This window comes from Micropterus salmoides, unplaced genomic scaffold, assembly GCF_014851395.1.
Source record: "Micropterus salmoides isolate LMB-PRFRI ecotype aquatic unplaced genomic scaffold, ASM1485139v1 Ms_hic_scaffold_9, whole genome shotgun sequence".
NCBI lineage: Eukaryota > Metazoa > Chordata > Actinopteri > Centrarchiformes > Centrarchidae > Micropterus > Micropterus salmoides.
In genome coordinates, this window is record NW_024044681.1 from 6952430 (window position 1) to 6969214 (window position 16785).

At 41.5% G+C, this 16785-nt stretch overlaps 1 protein-coding gene across 1 annotated transcript in view; it reads left to right on the forward strand.

Annotated features, from left to right (window-relative positions):
• LOC119896010 (rap1 GTPase-activating protein 2-like) overlaps positions 1 to 16785 on the forward strand; it is a 73541-nt gene that overhangs the window by 6972 nt on the left and 49784 nt on the right. The window contains exon 2 of the mRNA XM_038709472.1: positions 5151 to 5186. Coding sequence (XP_038565400.1) covers positions 5151 to 5186 — 36 coding nt within the window. The remainder of the gene's footprint in view (positions 1 to 5150; positions 5187 to 16785) is intronic.

The window sequence follows — 16785 nt, forward strand, 5'->3', positions numbered from 1 at the left end:
TCCAGTGCTCCGGCCTCCCAGTCCAGGCAGAGCTGGCTAATATGACAGCTAACTAAGCTAACTAACAGCCGCTAGTAGCAGTTAGCTGTTACTTTAGCGACAAGTAAAGCTGTCTGTTCGTCAGTGAACTCCGTAAATCAGATAGTTGAGCCAGGGCAGCCGGGGGACAGTTTCACCAAAATCAGTTAATAAAGATGTGTTTGTGTTGTTGTACAGTAATCAGTGAGGTCCGGTCGGCCCCCAGAAACACTAAACTCCGGTGGCGTTATAAAAATGAGAAATCTTTTCATTGGATGCTCATTTTAAGATCGTTTTGTCTGTCAAAATACAAGAATACCCACAAAAAAAACGTTTTTTTATCATTGTTGGGCCAGATGCTGGTGTATTGGTGAAAAATAGTGCAAGGCATATGCGATAAAAACAAAGTAACGACGGGTCTTGACCATGCTTCCATGTGACAACTTGGGAAGGAATACGTGTTGGACTTTTTGTGTTTCATTTTGCTGCTTTTGAAGCACTCATCGACATGGATTTTTAGAAAGGTCTCTATAAATAAAGATTATTATACACAGCCCTCGCTTTCACGCTGGAGGCTCCTGCAAAACTTTCACTACATCACATCGTGGTGTCATCCGTCTGCATTGGCCAATCAAATGCTTGTAAGCGGACATTCATGGTAGATTAGTTTGTAACACAAGCGCTGGATTACTGCTGTTTATGGTGCACTTGCTCATAAATATTTCATCATCTCACCTGTATCTGAAACAACAAAGCATTTTGTTTTAACACAGCGCTGCTGTTGGACTTTAGGACGTCCAGTCAGCCCTGAACACTCTCTACTGTTTATTCAGTTACAACGTCTGTGACATCTACTGCCGCCATACTTACATATTTGGCTAATTGTTGACAGAGAAGGCTGCTTTTGTTTGTTTTGTGTGTGTATAAATGTATAGTATATTTTGTGTACTTACCTTTGTGAGGACACGTTTTAGACATGAAATGGTGTTTCTATCAGGAAATAATAGCTTTATTTGTTTACCTAGTAACAATTTGCTAAATAAAAATTGGTATCACAACTATGAATCAATCAAGCATAAAAATGTCAATGTAAAAATAAAGGAAAATAAATTCTGCATCACACTGTGAAAGCTTTTTTGTAGAAGTGAGATAAACCAGGACCAGAGTGGAGGGGACCTGACAGCAAATAACAATAATAATAATAAGTATATTTGTATAGCACTATAGCTCTATTTTACAGCATTTCAAACACAAACAGATGACAAACAAGAAGCAAATTAAAAGTGTAATTGTTGACCATTTTTTCTCTCTCTCTCTTGTCTGTCATTCACCGGTCTTGTGCAGAGTTTAGCGTGCATGCCACACTGCCGACAGCTGTATGCAGGTCGCGGTCCCTCGCTGGTCTATTTCAAGTAGCCGGCTGTTTAAAAACGATAAAATATTCTTTGTGTGGTTCATCATTGGTGATAAATTATCCGAAAGTCCCGCGAGGTGCGGACAACCCGGCAGAACAGCAAGTGTTCCTCTTCTACCACCGCACACATACACACTACGCCTACGCATGCCCTCTGATGACCCAGGGTTAGGGTTACAATTTTGGATTTATTTACACACTTTAAAGGAGACCTATTATACTGCTTTTCCAGTCCTATATTGTAGTTCTGTGACTCCTGTATGGCAGCTTTGCATGATTCAAAGTTAAAAAAAAATAATTCTCTGTTTATACCTACTCTTCATGTAGGCCTTCATTTCAGCCTCTGTCTGAAACAAGCTGTAGATGCTCCTGTCTCTTTAAGGCCCCCCTCTCAAAGCCCACTGTCTTCTGATTGGCCAAGACCTGAAGCATGTTACCAGGCTGTTGTTGTCGCTGGGCAGCGGCTCCGTCTGTGTGTGTCGTATTACGGAGCCGTTGGTAGAAAAAGCAGTTGAAAACAGCGTTCAGGAGGAAATCTGAAGTTTTAGCTCACAGGGATTTCTTTTAAATACTTTAACCTCATTTTTTGAAGCTTTGGCCATGTTTAACATGAACATCCAACATCCAATTATAACATTTTAGATAAGTCATAAAATGTGGAAAAGCATAAAAAATAATAAAGTCTCCTTTAAAAACATTTATTGAAAGTTTTTTTACATGTTTATTTACAGCATTATATGTTATAATTTATATTGTAATAGGCTGTATATTAACTTATTGAGAGAAAACTATGTAGTTCTATGTAAACTCAGACGTTGAGCACCCCCACCTCGCCAAAGTGACATGATCCTTGTTTCACTGCGAAGCTTCGACTGTGAGATTGACAGTCGAATTAGGCTCCGCCCATTAAAGCAATCGAATCATTGATTATTTGGGGTCAGCCCTAAAAGGAAGTGAATAGAACGAAACCCACGTTTAAATTGAAAGAAAGAAAGAAAGAGAGAGAACTACTGACGGTTTGATGTAATTTTTAAGATTGTGGAACGTCACTTAAACGTCTGGCAAAGTGCTGAAAACATCAGATGCCTCTGCACATGAAACACAAAACGGACACTTTATATATGACCTTAAGTTAAAGACAGACGTGACAACAACAGAGGGAAAGACAAACAAACAGCATCACAGACCAAGTAAAAATGTTAAAACCTGTCAGTGTGAAGAAATGTTCCTGAAGTGTTTCCTCTGGCAGTATGTCCAGGTTCAGTACCTGAGGATTAACTAGATGAACAGACCTGAGATCTGCACTTTCACATGTGAGGCAGCGTCTGCAGGAGGCAATAATCAGTGGTGAAAATAATAAAACAACCCCCCACGACACACACATATATTATTATATTACAACAATGACTTTAGAAAGTAGATGTAAATAAATAGAACAAAGGGGACGTGTTGCTCTCAGAAGGAGGCGGTTAGTCAGGCTAAATCTCCATCTGTCCACTGCAGAAGAAATATCCGCAACCTGGAGGAGGAGAAATTAGAGCATTTGTACATTACAGCAGTTTAAGAAATACTCAACCAACATATATATTTGTTGTCGGTTTTATTCTTTCTTTAAATCCTTCTCCGCGGTCTCTGATGTGTTAATGTACTGACTCGTCAATAACCAGCATGGATCCATAATACAATGACACATAAAGTTGAAAATTATAAACTACAATAAATAAGTAAGGTAATTATTACAAAGGTGAATAAATAAAGAGAGAGATATACATTTATGTTTAATTGTATAATTTAATTAATGGCTACATTTATTTATTTACTGTTTCCTGAGCATTTAATAGGATGTTGATTTATTTATTGAGCAGTTATTTATTTCTGTATTTATTTTTGATTATGTCAGGATCCGTCCTCCATAGCACAGTCCTTATAGGCACGTCATGCCACTCGGCCGCCATCTTGGCAACGCCTCCGCAGCTAGTTCGGACTAACAAGACCAGGCTCCTGTCTGAATGAATGTGCAGATAGACAGAACTGCACGTTCACTGGTTACCAGGACATAAAAACTACACAAATACAATCAGCAGTAAAATCTAATAAAAATTGATGAAAACGTTTGAAGACTTTGCCCCAAAATAAGGTTTCAAATGCGTTTTTTCCCGACCGGTTATACTCCTTCTATGCATGTGTCACCACTTCCATGCATGCACACGATTGGCTGAAATATGTTTCCCGCTTTGTCTGAAAGCAGACGATTGGCTTTCTAGCGGGAGGGGTGGGATAACAGCCATCTTTGCCGTTACGGGATTTCCTCATAGACTTGTAATGAGGATGTGATTGAGTGGCGTGTCTCCGCTGTCTCTGTCCATAATCAGATCCATTCATGCAGAGGTGGCTCTAAGGCCCCCCCAGGGGGCCTAACCCCTCAGTTTGGGAACCACTGCCTTTGCTCGTTGTACTCCACTTTCTCTTCTCTACTGTTAGTGCCACAGAAACGAGCAGTGGCTGGAAGGATTTTACTTTGAAGTTCTGCTGTACCGTCGTCTGACTCTGCTCGTCTTCTCTTTGGGCCCTTGTGGAGCCGGGCTTTGTGAGGTTAATGTAATGTTACTTGGACCCCGTCCTCACTGCTGCGTTTAGGTTTTAAAACCGAGACCTTTTTCTGCGTTTGCTCCTCCCGTCCAAACTAAAATGACGAAAACGAAAACCTAAAGCGGAGAAGTTTGAAAACGCTGCCGACCCCGTTTTCTGTTTTAAAACTCCAGAGAGCGTTTTAGTGCAGACGGGCATGACGTTTGGCTCTCTGATTGGCTCTCTAAGTCAAAGAAACTTGACGCTGCTGACAGAGTTTTTGATTTGGTATGTTTATTAAAATATTTTGTACCGTGCAAACAACACTTACAGCCTTCACTTGTGCTGTGCATCTCGCCATATTTACTTTGCGGTCTGTTTTCCGACGCCACCGCCGCTTTTAACTCCCGTGTTACATTCAGTAACAGTCCCAGCTTGTTATTGGTGCATGGAAAATAAAATCTCATGTGGTTCTTCGTCTGCAGTACTTTATTCTTTCGCCAAATCTTCTGTAACTACGGAACAAACCATCTGCTTCATGTTTACACCGGCACGCACACGCCCAGTGCACCTGAACGGCCACTAGATGCGTGTTTTCTGTTGTTTTCATGTAGGCAGAGATCAACTTTAATACGCAGCTAAAACGCTGCTGTGGACGGAGATCGTATTCGTGCCTTAGACTAGCTTAGCTTAAAGAAAGGCAGGCAGGCGTGGCGGGAACAGGTGAGCGTAACATAGTGCCCCCTGGGTAATGCAGTTTCTTAGATCCATTATGAATCTCCCAGAGATCCTGTGGTGGAAAGGGCAGAAAGAGGACCGGCAGCTTGTGAAAAGTGCCAGTAGTCACGGTACAACAGAGATTAAAATGTACCGCTGAGTACTTCAAATACTGTGTGAGTGATTTACTGCTGCAGCACTTTAATAAATAGAGTTTTTATTGCTGAGCGCACACCTCTCTGTCACACACACAGTTCATTAAGGTTAATAGAGAATTCAGATGTAAATCTCTTCGCCACAGCAGCGTCTCAATGTTCTTCCTGTGTGTTGAGTGCTGGATATGTTAACAGCATGTCTCTCTCTCTCTCTCTCTCTCTCTCTCTCTCTCTCTCTCTCTCTCTCTCTCTCTCTCTCTCTCTCTCTCTCTCTGCAGGATTGATAAGTCTACCGTCAGCGCTCTGAGAGCTCGGTGAGTAGCTGCACCAACTAACCCTGAACCAACAACACACATTATTCTAACACACTAAACTAGAAATACAATGCACAGAGTTTGAAGGTTCAACACGTCTCCTGCTCAGACCCAGACCACCACTGAGAAAGAACGTATTATAAAAAACATTAGAGAAGGACAGATACAGGTTGCTGCTGGCTTATTTTCAGTTTAAATGAAAGCAGAGTCAGCGGTGAAGCAACACACTGCTGTTTACTTTTATATTTCGAGCATCTGTTGAAAACTCTCCGTCTGAAGTGGATCAGACAGCAGCTCCTGTTGTTCAGCTGCCTGATGGGATCCGGTCTTCATACTTTTCTGAACAAAGTCTTGGTTTCTGCTCGGGGCATCACTGACGAGATGAACGCAGACCTCAGGGCTGTTTTCACGGCAGACAGAGGATTTTTGTTTGGCTGCTGACAAACGTTTGTTCTGCTGCAGAAAGTTGAATGTTTGGGTAAGAGAGGGATCCCGAAATGTCATTCTGGGAACTGATTTATACCAAGTGTGAACTTTTTAGCCTGACTTTCTTTCACACGGGACTCACACATCAGAGTGAAGGTCCTGAGTTTAGAAATATAAGGGGCGGCATGGTGGTCTGGTGGATAGCGCTGTGGCCTCACAGCAAGAAGGTCGTGGGTTCAAACCTCGGTCATTCCAGCCTTTCTGTGTGGACTTTGCATGTACTCCCTGTGTCTGTTTGGGTTCTTTCTGGGTGCTCTGGCTTCCTCCCACTGTCCAAAGACATGCGGACTAGGTTGATTGGTGACCCTCAATTGAATCTTTGCTAAGCCCCACCCCCTTGTTACTGTTGCTAACTCTGCTAACTGTTGGTGTTTATTACAGGGCTTTATTACGTTACACTCAGTAGGAAGTTAGCTAGCGTTAGCTAACTAATATTACATTAGGAACAATCCACAGCCGACATTTTTCTGGATTTATTTTAGGTTTTGGAAAGAGAATAAATCGTCCTTCTCCTTTCAGCCTCTCTGGGTAGCTGCTGTAACTATTACAAGATGCTCAAAGAACAGCGTTTGACCAGATCTTAGAAAAATACAGCCAAAAAAAAGCTAGAAAACGGCTCTTTTTGCATTAGTCAATGGAGCGCTGCCATGAAAGTGTCGGACCTCAGTTACAGCGAGTCCTATACTGCGCTGTGATTGGCCAGCTGTGTATTCGGGGCGTGGCTTAGCAAAAGGTCAATTGTTCTTAAGTGTTTGCCTATGTGTGGCCCTGCGATGGACTGGCGACCTGTCCAGGGTGTACCCCGCCTTTCGCCCAATGTCAGCTGGGATTGGCTCCAGCCCCCCGCGACCCTGTACGCAGGATAAGCGGTTAATGATGGATGGATGGATGGTCCACAGTAGCAGCGGGTATCCGAGGTGTTTACGTTACCAGATACGGCAGAACTGACGTGTGCTCTGATGATGTTGCAGGGTGTTCCGAATGGAAGAAATTCCCTTTACCGACATTTGCTGAGCAGGGAGCAGGGAGTACTGTTTATGACTGTGTCTCAATTCAGCGACCGCATCCTTCAAAGGCTGCATTTGAAGACTGAATACGTCACGTGCTTTTATAGCGGCCGTCTGTTTGAAAAGATGAGCTGTCACGGAAGATTTATAATCGTGTGTCCTTATTTCAGTGCATTTCTCTGTGCATTGTTTGTTTCCGGTTTACACGTCAACCGCCAAACTTCCTGTAAATAGTCTGAAAGTCCAAACCATCCAAAAAAATGCTTTCACACTAGAAACGAATCCGGACCGATACGACCTCTTTTCGTCGGATTTGGTCCGGACCTTGGTTCGTTGGAGGTTTCACACCTGCAAGTTTGGTTCGGACCAAACTGAAAAGTCCAAAAGTCCGGACCAAAGGATGCAGGTGTGAAACCCCCCTAATTTAACGTTAGACAGGTTGTTAACGTTAGTAACGGTTACAAAAACCTTGGGATATAGTACACGGTTAATGTAACTAGGTTATTTTGCGATTTATGCTGCTTTTTGTCTGATGATGTGAAGCAAAAAACTGAACTTGTCGTTTTGTTTTAGGGAGCAAGGAGCAAACTGTTCATTAAACTGAGGGGGGAGAGCGACCACCTCTTCACCAGGGCAAAATGTTCTGCCTGCGTGGCTTTGAGGTTATTAAAGTATCGATAGCCCTTTGTAATATGATCATCTTGTACTTATATTTAAAGTTAAATGAGCCCCCATCCTATACAAAGCCTTTACTATAAGACAACTAGTAGATGGGGCGGCTCTTTGTTGTGTTTTTGTGTCTCTGTCCTGCCCTGTCACCTTTTCCTGTCTTCACAGAATTAACAGTTCTTTTGTTTCTCTGTGATTAGGACAATTTTGGAGAAAATGGGCCTGTAGGGGAAGGTGACTTCCCTCCAAGCAAAAACAAAGTGGGAAAATTAAAAAAACAAAGCATGTATGTGTGATTTTAAATTTATACATTCTGTATATATGTTTTAGAATTTTTGTATAAATCGTTCACTATGTAGCATAAAGGGAACTACAAACTGCATTTCATCTTACAACCCTGGCCGTGTGTCCTGCTGGCAAGAGTTTCAGAGTGGTGAGTTATTAATCTGTAACAAAAGTATCTTTTTAATCCATAAAGTTTTAACTGAGCTCTGTCTCTACATCACAGGAACAACTTTATGTCCACTGACTGCCTGGAGGGTAGCATAATAACACCTCTTTAAAGTAAGGTTAGGTTTTCTTTGTGAAAAGGCAGTAGCAATAAACTACGTTAACTGTGGTTTACATCACTGTTAGCTTTAGGAAGCCTATAGTACATAAATACATACAATGTAAGGTTTCTGAAGGTGTGTTCACACTGAAAGCGAATCCAGCGTTTTGGGCGGGTTGATTACATACAAAGTCAATGCAAAGACGCGAATTCCTGCGGCGCGAATTTGGTGAAATTTGCTTGATGCGGTGTTGTGAAAGCCTATCAGTGGTGAGATTGTCCAAACGTCACCGGCGGCTTCGGAGCGTTGTTTGGAGAGGACCAGGCGAACGGTGTTATAACGATCCACTGGCCGACTGGGAGCTGCTAAAGAACGGGGAAGTATACGGGGAGCAGCGCTGCAGCTTTCAGACACATAAACTGACAGCTACACGTTTACCCGCGGGAGGAGCTCAGACTTAACTGCTTTTATTAAATTAGCTTTTTGCTTTAGTTTTTGGGATTACAACTTGGTTTATCTTCTCTGGAGCTTCTCAGCAGCTTCCGTGCACATCCGGCTGCACTTTTGTTGTTAGATGGCATCCAGAGCTCTGTTGGACTACTACTTCATATTTATATAAAAACCGGACAAAGCTGGACATTACTGGAGAAAAGAAAGCGAGGAGGTTGAACTACCTGGTGAGTTTAGAAAATGTGTGTCTGTAACTTTGTTCCAGCTGTCGTTGTACTTTACTGTAAAGAGGTTAGCGTAGCATAGCCCTGATCGAACCAAACTCCATTCAGAAAACAAACATTTTAGAAGTTGTCGTTCTGCTGACAGACCTGACAAAGCATCAATTCATATGTTTAACAAAACAGCATCATATTGTAGTTATTTCGGCATCAGTTTGATTCGTTTATTGCAATTAAATCACAGCAAAGGGTTTCTACCTAGTGTTCATACAGCTGTAGTATCCGCGGGCTGTGTTTATTCGCTTAAAACACGTGTGTGTGAACACTCAAAATGTCCAGCGGTCAAACACGCGCAAGTAAAGCGATACGAATATTAAATTCGCTTTCAGTGTGAAGGCACCTTTAGTTACTTTCCCCACTATTTACCTGGCCAGGGTCCTCTCCCAGCCTGAGATACATCATGCGGCAGCGCCGGCGTCTGGAGACGTTCAACCAAAAAACATGCAGGAACGACAGGGGGGCTAAACAGGGAACCCTCAGGCTGGTGAGGTCATTAAGTCCAGTATCTCTAGTTCCTCTATTAAGACAGCAACTGCTTATAAGAATGTCTATAAATGTAAGCAGGTGTCGCCATCATCCTCGTTCACCAGCTTTGAACTGAGCTTATTTGAGCTGGGTCGCTCTCACACAGTGTTGTGTGCAGCGGTCTACCGGCCTCCCAAATACAATAAGGACTTTGTAAATTACTTTTCTGTTTTTCTGGCTGAAATTATGCTTAAATACGATCGTGTCCTCATTGTTGGGGATATTGATGTTTATGTGTGTTGTCCTGAAAACCCAAAGGCAAAAGACTTTCTACACCTCATTGACTCTTTTAATCTTGGGCAGTCTGTTTCTTGTCCTATCCTATGGATTACATATTCTTAACTGTGTTTTCTGACCGGTATGATTTGAGATTATTCTTGCCTGTAATACAGTTAAACCTCACGCTACTGCACGGCGCTGCCGTATTATTAACCCTTCCACTGCTGTTCAGTTCTCCTCCATTTTATGTCAGTATTCTGACATACCAGAGTCCATATGTAATGATTCAGAGGAGCTTAGCTCATGGTTTCACTCCACTTGCCAAACTGTTATAGACTCTGTGGCTCCATTGAAAACCAGGCAATCTAAAACTAAAGCTGAACCTTGGCTGAATGATACGACCCATTTTATCAGACGTGAGTGCCGTAGGGCTGAGAGCAAATGGAAAAAGGATAAACTGCATGTGTCTTTTCAAATGTTAAGGGACTGTTGGCAGCATTATCAGACAATTATGAAAGAAGCAAAAAGGAAATATTTAGCTGAAATTATTCTGTCAAACTGTAACAAGCCTCGTGTTTTCTTTGAGACTATAGACTCGGCTGTCAATGTCCTGCAAACTCTCTGCTTTGATGCCTCCCATGCTGTGTGTGAAAAATTTCTTCACTTTTTTATTGATAAGGTCACTACCATTAGGGCTCAAATCTCACTTTCTGCTTATGACCCGCCAGGTCCCTGTCCTCTGTTCTGCTGTCTTTGACAAGTTTGAACCTGTGAGCCCTCAGGTTCTCCAAATGATATTGTCCCTCCTCGACTTTTTAAGGAGGTTCCCCCTACTATAGGGCCATCTATTCTTGCAGTTTTAAATAGCAGCCTTTCCTCAGTGGTGGTCCCTCAACTTTTTAAACATGCAGTAGTGCAACCTTTAATTAAACCTGGTCTGGATCCTGCAGATCTCGCTAATTTCAGACCTATCTCTAAACTATCCTTTCTGTCAAAAATCCTTGAAAAGATAGTTTGCAGTCAATTAATGGCCTTCTTGGATGAGCACAATATTCTTGAAGTCTTCCAATCTGGTTTGAAAACCCTACATAGCACAGAATCAGCTCTTCTAAAAGTTTTTAATGATATTCTTTAAGCTACTCACTCCGGGGATTGTGCTATTCTTGTGCTTCTTGATCTGGCTGCTGCCTTTGACACAGTGGACCATGAAATCCTCATCTCTCGTTTGGAGCAGTGGGTGGGCATCAAGGGCATTGCACTGAAATGGTTCAGGTCCTACTTGGAAGGTAGAACTTTCTGTGTCAGCTGTGGAAGGTCTGTGTCCTCCTCTGCTCTTCTCTCTTGTGGGGTCCCACAGGGCTCAATATTAGGCCCTCTTCTCTTCTCTCTTTATTTGCTCCGGCTTGGTTCCATACTTAGGAAGCATGGTATGTCATTCCACTGTTATGCAGACGATACTCAGATCTATATGCCTCTTAAAAAGAATTAAACTGTTGGACCATTACTTAAGTGTCTTGTTGACATAAAGGCCTGGATGGCTCTTAACTTTTTAAGTCTTAATGAAAGTAAGACAGAAGTGACGTTTTTTGGTGGCACCACTGGGATTCCCCGTGCCGATCTGGGTTCCTTGAGTCACTACATCAAGCCAACGATCACTAACCTAGGGGTTAAAATCGACTCTGACCTTAAGCTTGACAGACAGATGAGGTCAGTGGTTAAAACAAGCTTTTTTCAATTGAGGCAACTGGCCAAAATAAAGCCATTTCTTTCTAGGCAGCACTTTGAGGCAGGTTGGAGGACCCAAATGCAGGACACATGGCTGGCAGGTATAGTTCAAAGATTTATTAAACCAAAAGCTAGCAGCTGAGTCCAAAGGAGAATCCACAAGGGCAAGGGGAGAACACAGATCCAAAATACAGGCAGACAAAGTTTCAGGCAGAAATCCAAAAACAGACAGAGCTTCTTCACACAACAAAACACTACACTCAGGACAGGATCGTGACAGTAGGCCTGTACGCCGTACAAAGAGATGCACAGGCATCATTATTTGTAACCACGATCCATGAGAAACATTTATAAATGAACATGAGATTTGATGGAATATAATGAAAAACTACAGGCTGTTTGATCATTAAAGGAGCTTTTTTTGTGTGGGAGTAAAATTAAGAGACGCACGATAAAGTTTGTTACACATTTAATAACAAACTGGATACAACCATCAAGTTCTTGAAGTAACTCCAGCACAGAGAAAGAAACACAAAAATAAAATCGCGACAGTTTGGAAGGTTGTTAAAACATTTCCAGCTGCAGTGTCACGTCTGTGGATAAAAGCCTCAGTTAAATGGTCAAGGCACTTTAACGCTGCGCAGTCAAGTTAGCAACACTTAGCAACCAAAAATATGCAACGTCAAAATAAAACCCTAGCATTTCAAAACTTTTCCAGTTTGAAACGGCACGTTATTAAAGTTGTGAAACATTGCAGTTTGGTTAGGTTTAGGCACAACAACGACTTGGTTAAGGTAAGGAAAAGATCCTGGTTTGGGTTAAAATAACTATGTAGCTCAGTCAGCAAATGAGTTAACTAACGTTACTTATAAAACGGGTAGCTCAAATCAAGCACTCTGATTGGTTCATAGTAGTGATATAAGGGGCTGTAGTGACGTCGAATTCCTTTGCACAGATCCGTATCACTCTGTGACGAACAGGGTTCGAGTTATTAGCTGAGCTTCGTGGGGGTCTCACGCCCCATTTAGGCCTACACCCGGTATTAAAATGCGAACTCGTACAGATCTGATACAGATCGCATTTTACCGGCTGAGATAAATAAATAAATGAATAATGAGAGATGAAATTGTAGTGCGTCTGTTGGCATATTTTCTTTTTGCCATACTTGGTAACCGTTTTATAAAAGCAATAGCTCACTTCAGACCGTGATATACGCTTATTATATCACAGTTAAGAGGGTTGCCAGACAACGCCCCTCAACTGTGATAAAATAAGCGTATATCACGGTCTCAAGTGAGCTATTGCTTAATTAATTACGCAACTCACCTAAAATATTTAATGTTGACTTTTTCTTTCACACGGACATGAACCCCGGTGTCCAGGTTCTGGCCTTCGATCGGCCCCATCCACCTCCTTACTCTGTTAAATATCACATACCTGCCTTTACAGTCTAAAACTGACACTACAGGGCTCCTCCCACTGCGTTGAACTATGACGCTATGGGGATCCCCAGTGCGTTACAAACTGACGCCGATGGGTCTCGACCATGTGTCCATATGTGACGAGTCGGGGAGTGAGAACGGGTTGACTAACATAATATCCTAATCACTCATCTGAGGATAATCCTGCTGTTGACAGGGCCAGGGAAGTCCGAGCCTCTTCATGAGGCCCTAGAGCTCTTCTTCCATTTCATTTATCAATTGTATTCAAGGGCTCAGCTGAGGTGATTACTTTACTCGAGGAGAGCTAGATAGGTGTTTATAATTGCATAAAAGTCACAACAATGGAGGAATTAAGGTCTCTAAAGTCCCAGAGGCCCTGGAGAGTGGGCTGACCAGGGACAAAGTCCTGCGCCTTTTTTCCAGTTCATGTAGGATCTTCTCTTATAAGGACATGGATATAGTGCACATGTGACTGTAAGCCTGAGGAAAGGTGACCCGTCTCTCTGTCAGAATATCCTGCTCTTTCCCCTCCAGCAGTTTTTATTCTAAATCACACTTTATCATCTGTCCATCAAATCTGTCTCCCTGTCTTTACTGTCCCCCTGCTGTACGATGACGTCAGTCACACTTGCAGTAGAAATAAAGGTTAGATCAAATGGTTTATTCTATATTTTTATTATTGTTCACAAATCTAATGTTCAGACTCAAACATGTCAGTCTGTTTCTCAGTCCTGTCTGACTTCCTGTCTGTGGCTCTCAGCTCTGAGCCCATTTGTTCCTCCTGAAGATGTAAATCTTTAAAAACTCCTCACAGATATATAGTTTGACTGTTTAAAAAGGCTCAGTACTCCTAAAAACAGATGCTCACTATAGTTTCTGTCTGACTAACAGGAGGAAATTTTTTCAGCAGCGGGTTAAAAATAAACTAGTGAGTGTGTAGCGGTGCCCAGATTGATGTCTCGTAGGCTCAAACTGATGGTTTTCTGCAAAATGTGCAGTTGACTTTTATTGCACACCATTCGTCTCTCAGACTCACTTATTAGTAACATGCCCTTTTAGATCTCAGCGCAAATAATCTTTGCTTAATAGAACAATCAATTCCTCAGCATAATCCAACTGACCAACAGCAAATAAATCTATCCCTATTCACTTAGACTTGCATTGTGAAAGAAGCTGCTGTAAATCGTCACAACCCCAGCGACCGCATGATTATAATTTTATAGAACAAGGAACATAGAAACCCCACCGCCAGCTAGCGTTTCAATTACAGAGCTCAGACATATAATTGCTCACAGCGGAACATAGTCTACCTCGTAGAGTCGACGTGCTCAGAGTGCTGCACGATGAGGAGTAATGGAGGAAGATAAGGGATAGGCAAGGACTGAGGAAGAAGTAGAAGCAGTGTTATCTGTGAAGGTTCTCAGCCATCCAGGTCATAGTTATCCAAGGTTAAAATCAAGGGCAATTGGACTTGGTTGAAGATACTAGAAGATGTTTCTTCTTCAGTTTTGGTAGGGAAACTCGGCTATTTAACCTCTGTGGAGTCGTTATCAAGGTAATCGATGCCGCTGGTTCATTAGTGCTCCTGGATGTTGTAATGACAGTTGTTCGAGCTACCTGAGGCCTTGTCTGAACAAATTGTTGGCATCTTCACCTGAGGCCAAAAGTGAATGTTTGTTCAGTTTCCTGGGAGGAAATTAAAGGACAGAATTGTAGGTGGGGGATAAGTGGTGTTGCAGACCTCCTTCCCTGCTGAGCGACGGCTTCTCAGCCCGACTGGAAATGGCTTCCTTGACACCTCTTTCAAACCTTCCATCCTCTCTGTCTAAATTAGATGCAGTGTTGCATTGCACTTTCCTTTGGCTTCATTACTTTATTTACCCCGACACCGTAGAGTTCAGCATCACACTTACACCAAGCAGAGAAGACAATAATCAAAACAGTCCATCGTTGACCCAGCAGTGAGGCTCACTGATGGGTTTTAATAGTTTCTGGACCTTAATCGAGCTCTATAGCTCAGAGGAAGAAGAGACAGTACATTCACTCCTGCTTTGATTTCTGCACCTTTTTTTATAATATAGAATATCACCAGTCTATTTTGTGAAATTCAGAATGTGGTTTAGACCTTTGACTGATCAGGTCGGTCGCTCTGATATCAGTATTCACTCTGTGACTGCAGCGGCTGAGCGTTCAGCTTCTTTCTTGCACTCAAAACCAGCAGATGTCATGATCTGGGTCTTAACTGAGGCCGGCCTGTGGGTGAATTTGGTTAGTTAACATTTATCACCAGCTCAGTGTCAGTCCAACTCATGTTTGCCTTTTTATTAACCCTAACCAAGATCTGTCTCTAACCTTAACCAACCAAGAACATATTTTAAACATGGTAGAATTGTGCTTCAAATAAGAAGTTGTCCCTGAGGGGTTTAGTCTGGCGGTAGGGTTTAATTTTTCCTCCTCAGAGCCTTCCTGCTCGAAAGCACCCCTCTGATGTTCACTGTGTTTCTGCCACTGCTGCTTTCCAGGTTATTTCTCTTTCATCTCTTTTCCTTTTTTTTAACTGAATCCCCAAATTGCCAAAATATTAATTTGTTCTCTTTGATAATTTTGGGAGCAACACATTCAAATAAAATACTTGAGGCTGCACTGGGTCTGACACTGCTGATGCTTGAGGGTGAAGCTGGTTTTCATTCCTGGTTCCCCTCATTCTCAACAATTTATATCTATGTACAATCTATGTACGCATTTACAGATCTATGTACGCATTTACAGATCTATGTACGCATTTACAGATCTATGTACGCATTTACAGATTTGTCTACACATACACAGATATCTGTACGCATTTACAGATCTATGTACGCATTTACAGATCTGTATGCATTCACAAATATATGTACGCATTTACAGATCTATGTACGCATTTACAGATCTATGTACGCATTTACAGATCTATGTACGCATTTACAGATCTGTATGCATTCACAAATCTATGTACGCATTTACAGATCTATGTACGCATTTACAGATTTGTCTACACATACACAGATATCTGTACGCATTTACAGATCTGTATGCATTCACAAATCTATGTACGCATTTACAGATCTATGTACGCATTTACAGATCTATGTACGCATTTACAGATATATGTACGCATTTACAGATTTGTCTACACATACACAGATATATGTACGCATTTACAGATCTATGTACGCATTTACAGATCTATGTACGCATTTACAGATCTATGTACGCATTTACAGATATATGTACGCATTTACAGATTTGTCTACACATACACAGATCTATGTACGCATTTACAGATCTATGTACGCATTTACAGATCTATGTACGCATTTACAGATATATGTACGCATTTACAGATCTATGTACGCATTTACAGATCTATGTACGCATTTACAGATCTATGTACGCATTTACAGATCTATGTACGCATTTACAGATCTATGTACGCATTTACAGATCTATGTACGCATTTACAGATCTATGTACGCATTTACAGATCTATGTACGCATTTACAGATTTGTCTACACATACACAGATCTATGTACGCATTTACAGATCTATGTACGCATTTACAGATCTATGTACGCATTTACAGATATATGTACGCATTTACAGATCTATGTACGCATTTACAGATCTATGTACGCATTTACAGATCTATGTACGCATTTACAGATATATGTACGCATTTACAGATCTATGTACGCATTTACAGATCTATGTACGCATTTACAGATTTGTCTACACATACACAGATATATGTACGCATTTACAGATCTATGTACGCATTTACAGATATATGTACGCATTTACAGATTTGTCTACACATACACAGATATATGTACGCATTTACAGATCTATGTACGCATTTACAGATCTATGTACGCATTTACAGATATATGTACGCATTTACAGATCTATGTACGCATTTACAGATATATGTACGCATTTACAGATTTGTCTACACATACACAGATCTATGTACGCATTTACAGATTTATGTACGCATTTACAGATTTATGTACGCATTTACAGATCTATGTACGCATTTTACAGATCTATGTACGCATTTACAGATCTATGTACGCATTTATAGATCTATGTACGCATTTACAGATCTATGTACGCATTTACAGATCTATGTACGCATTTACAGATCTATGTACGCATTTACAGATATATGTACGCATTTACAGATCTATGTACGCATTTACAG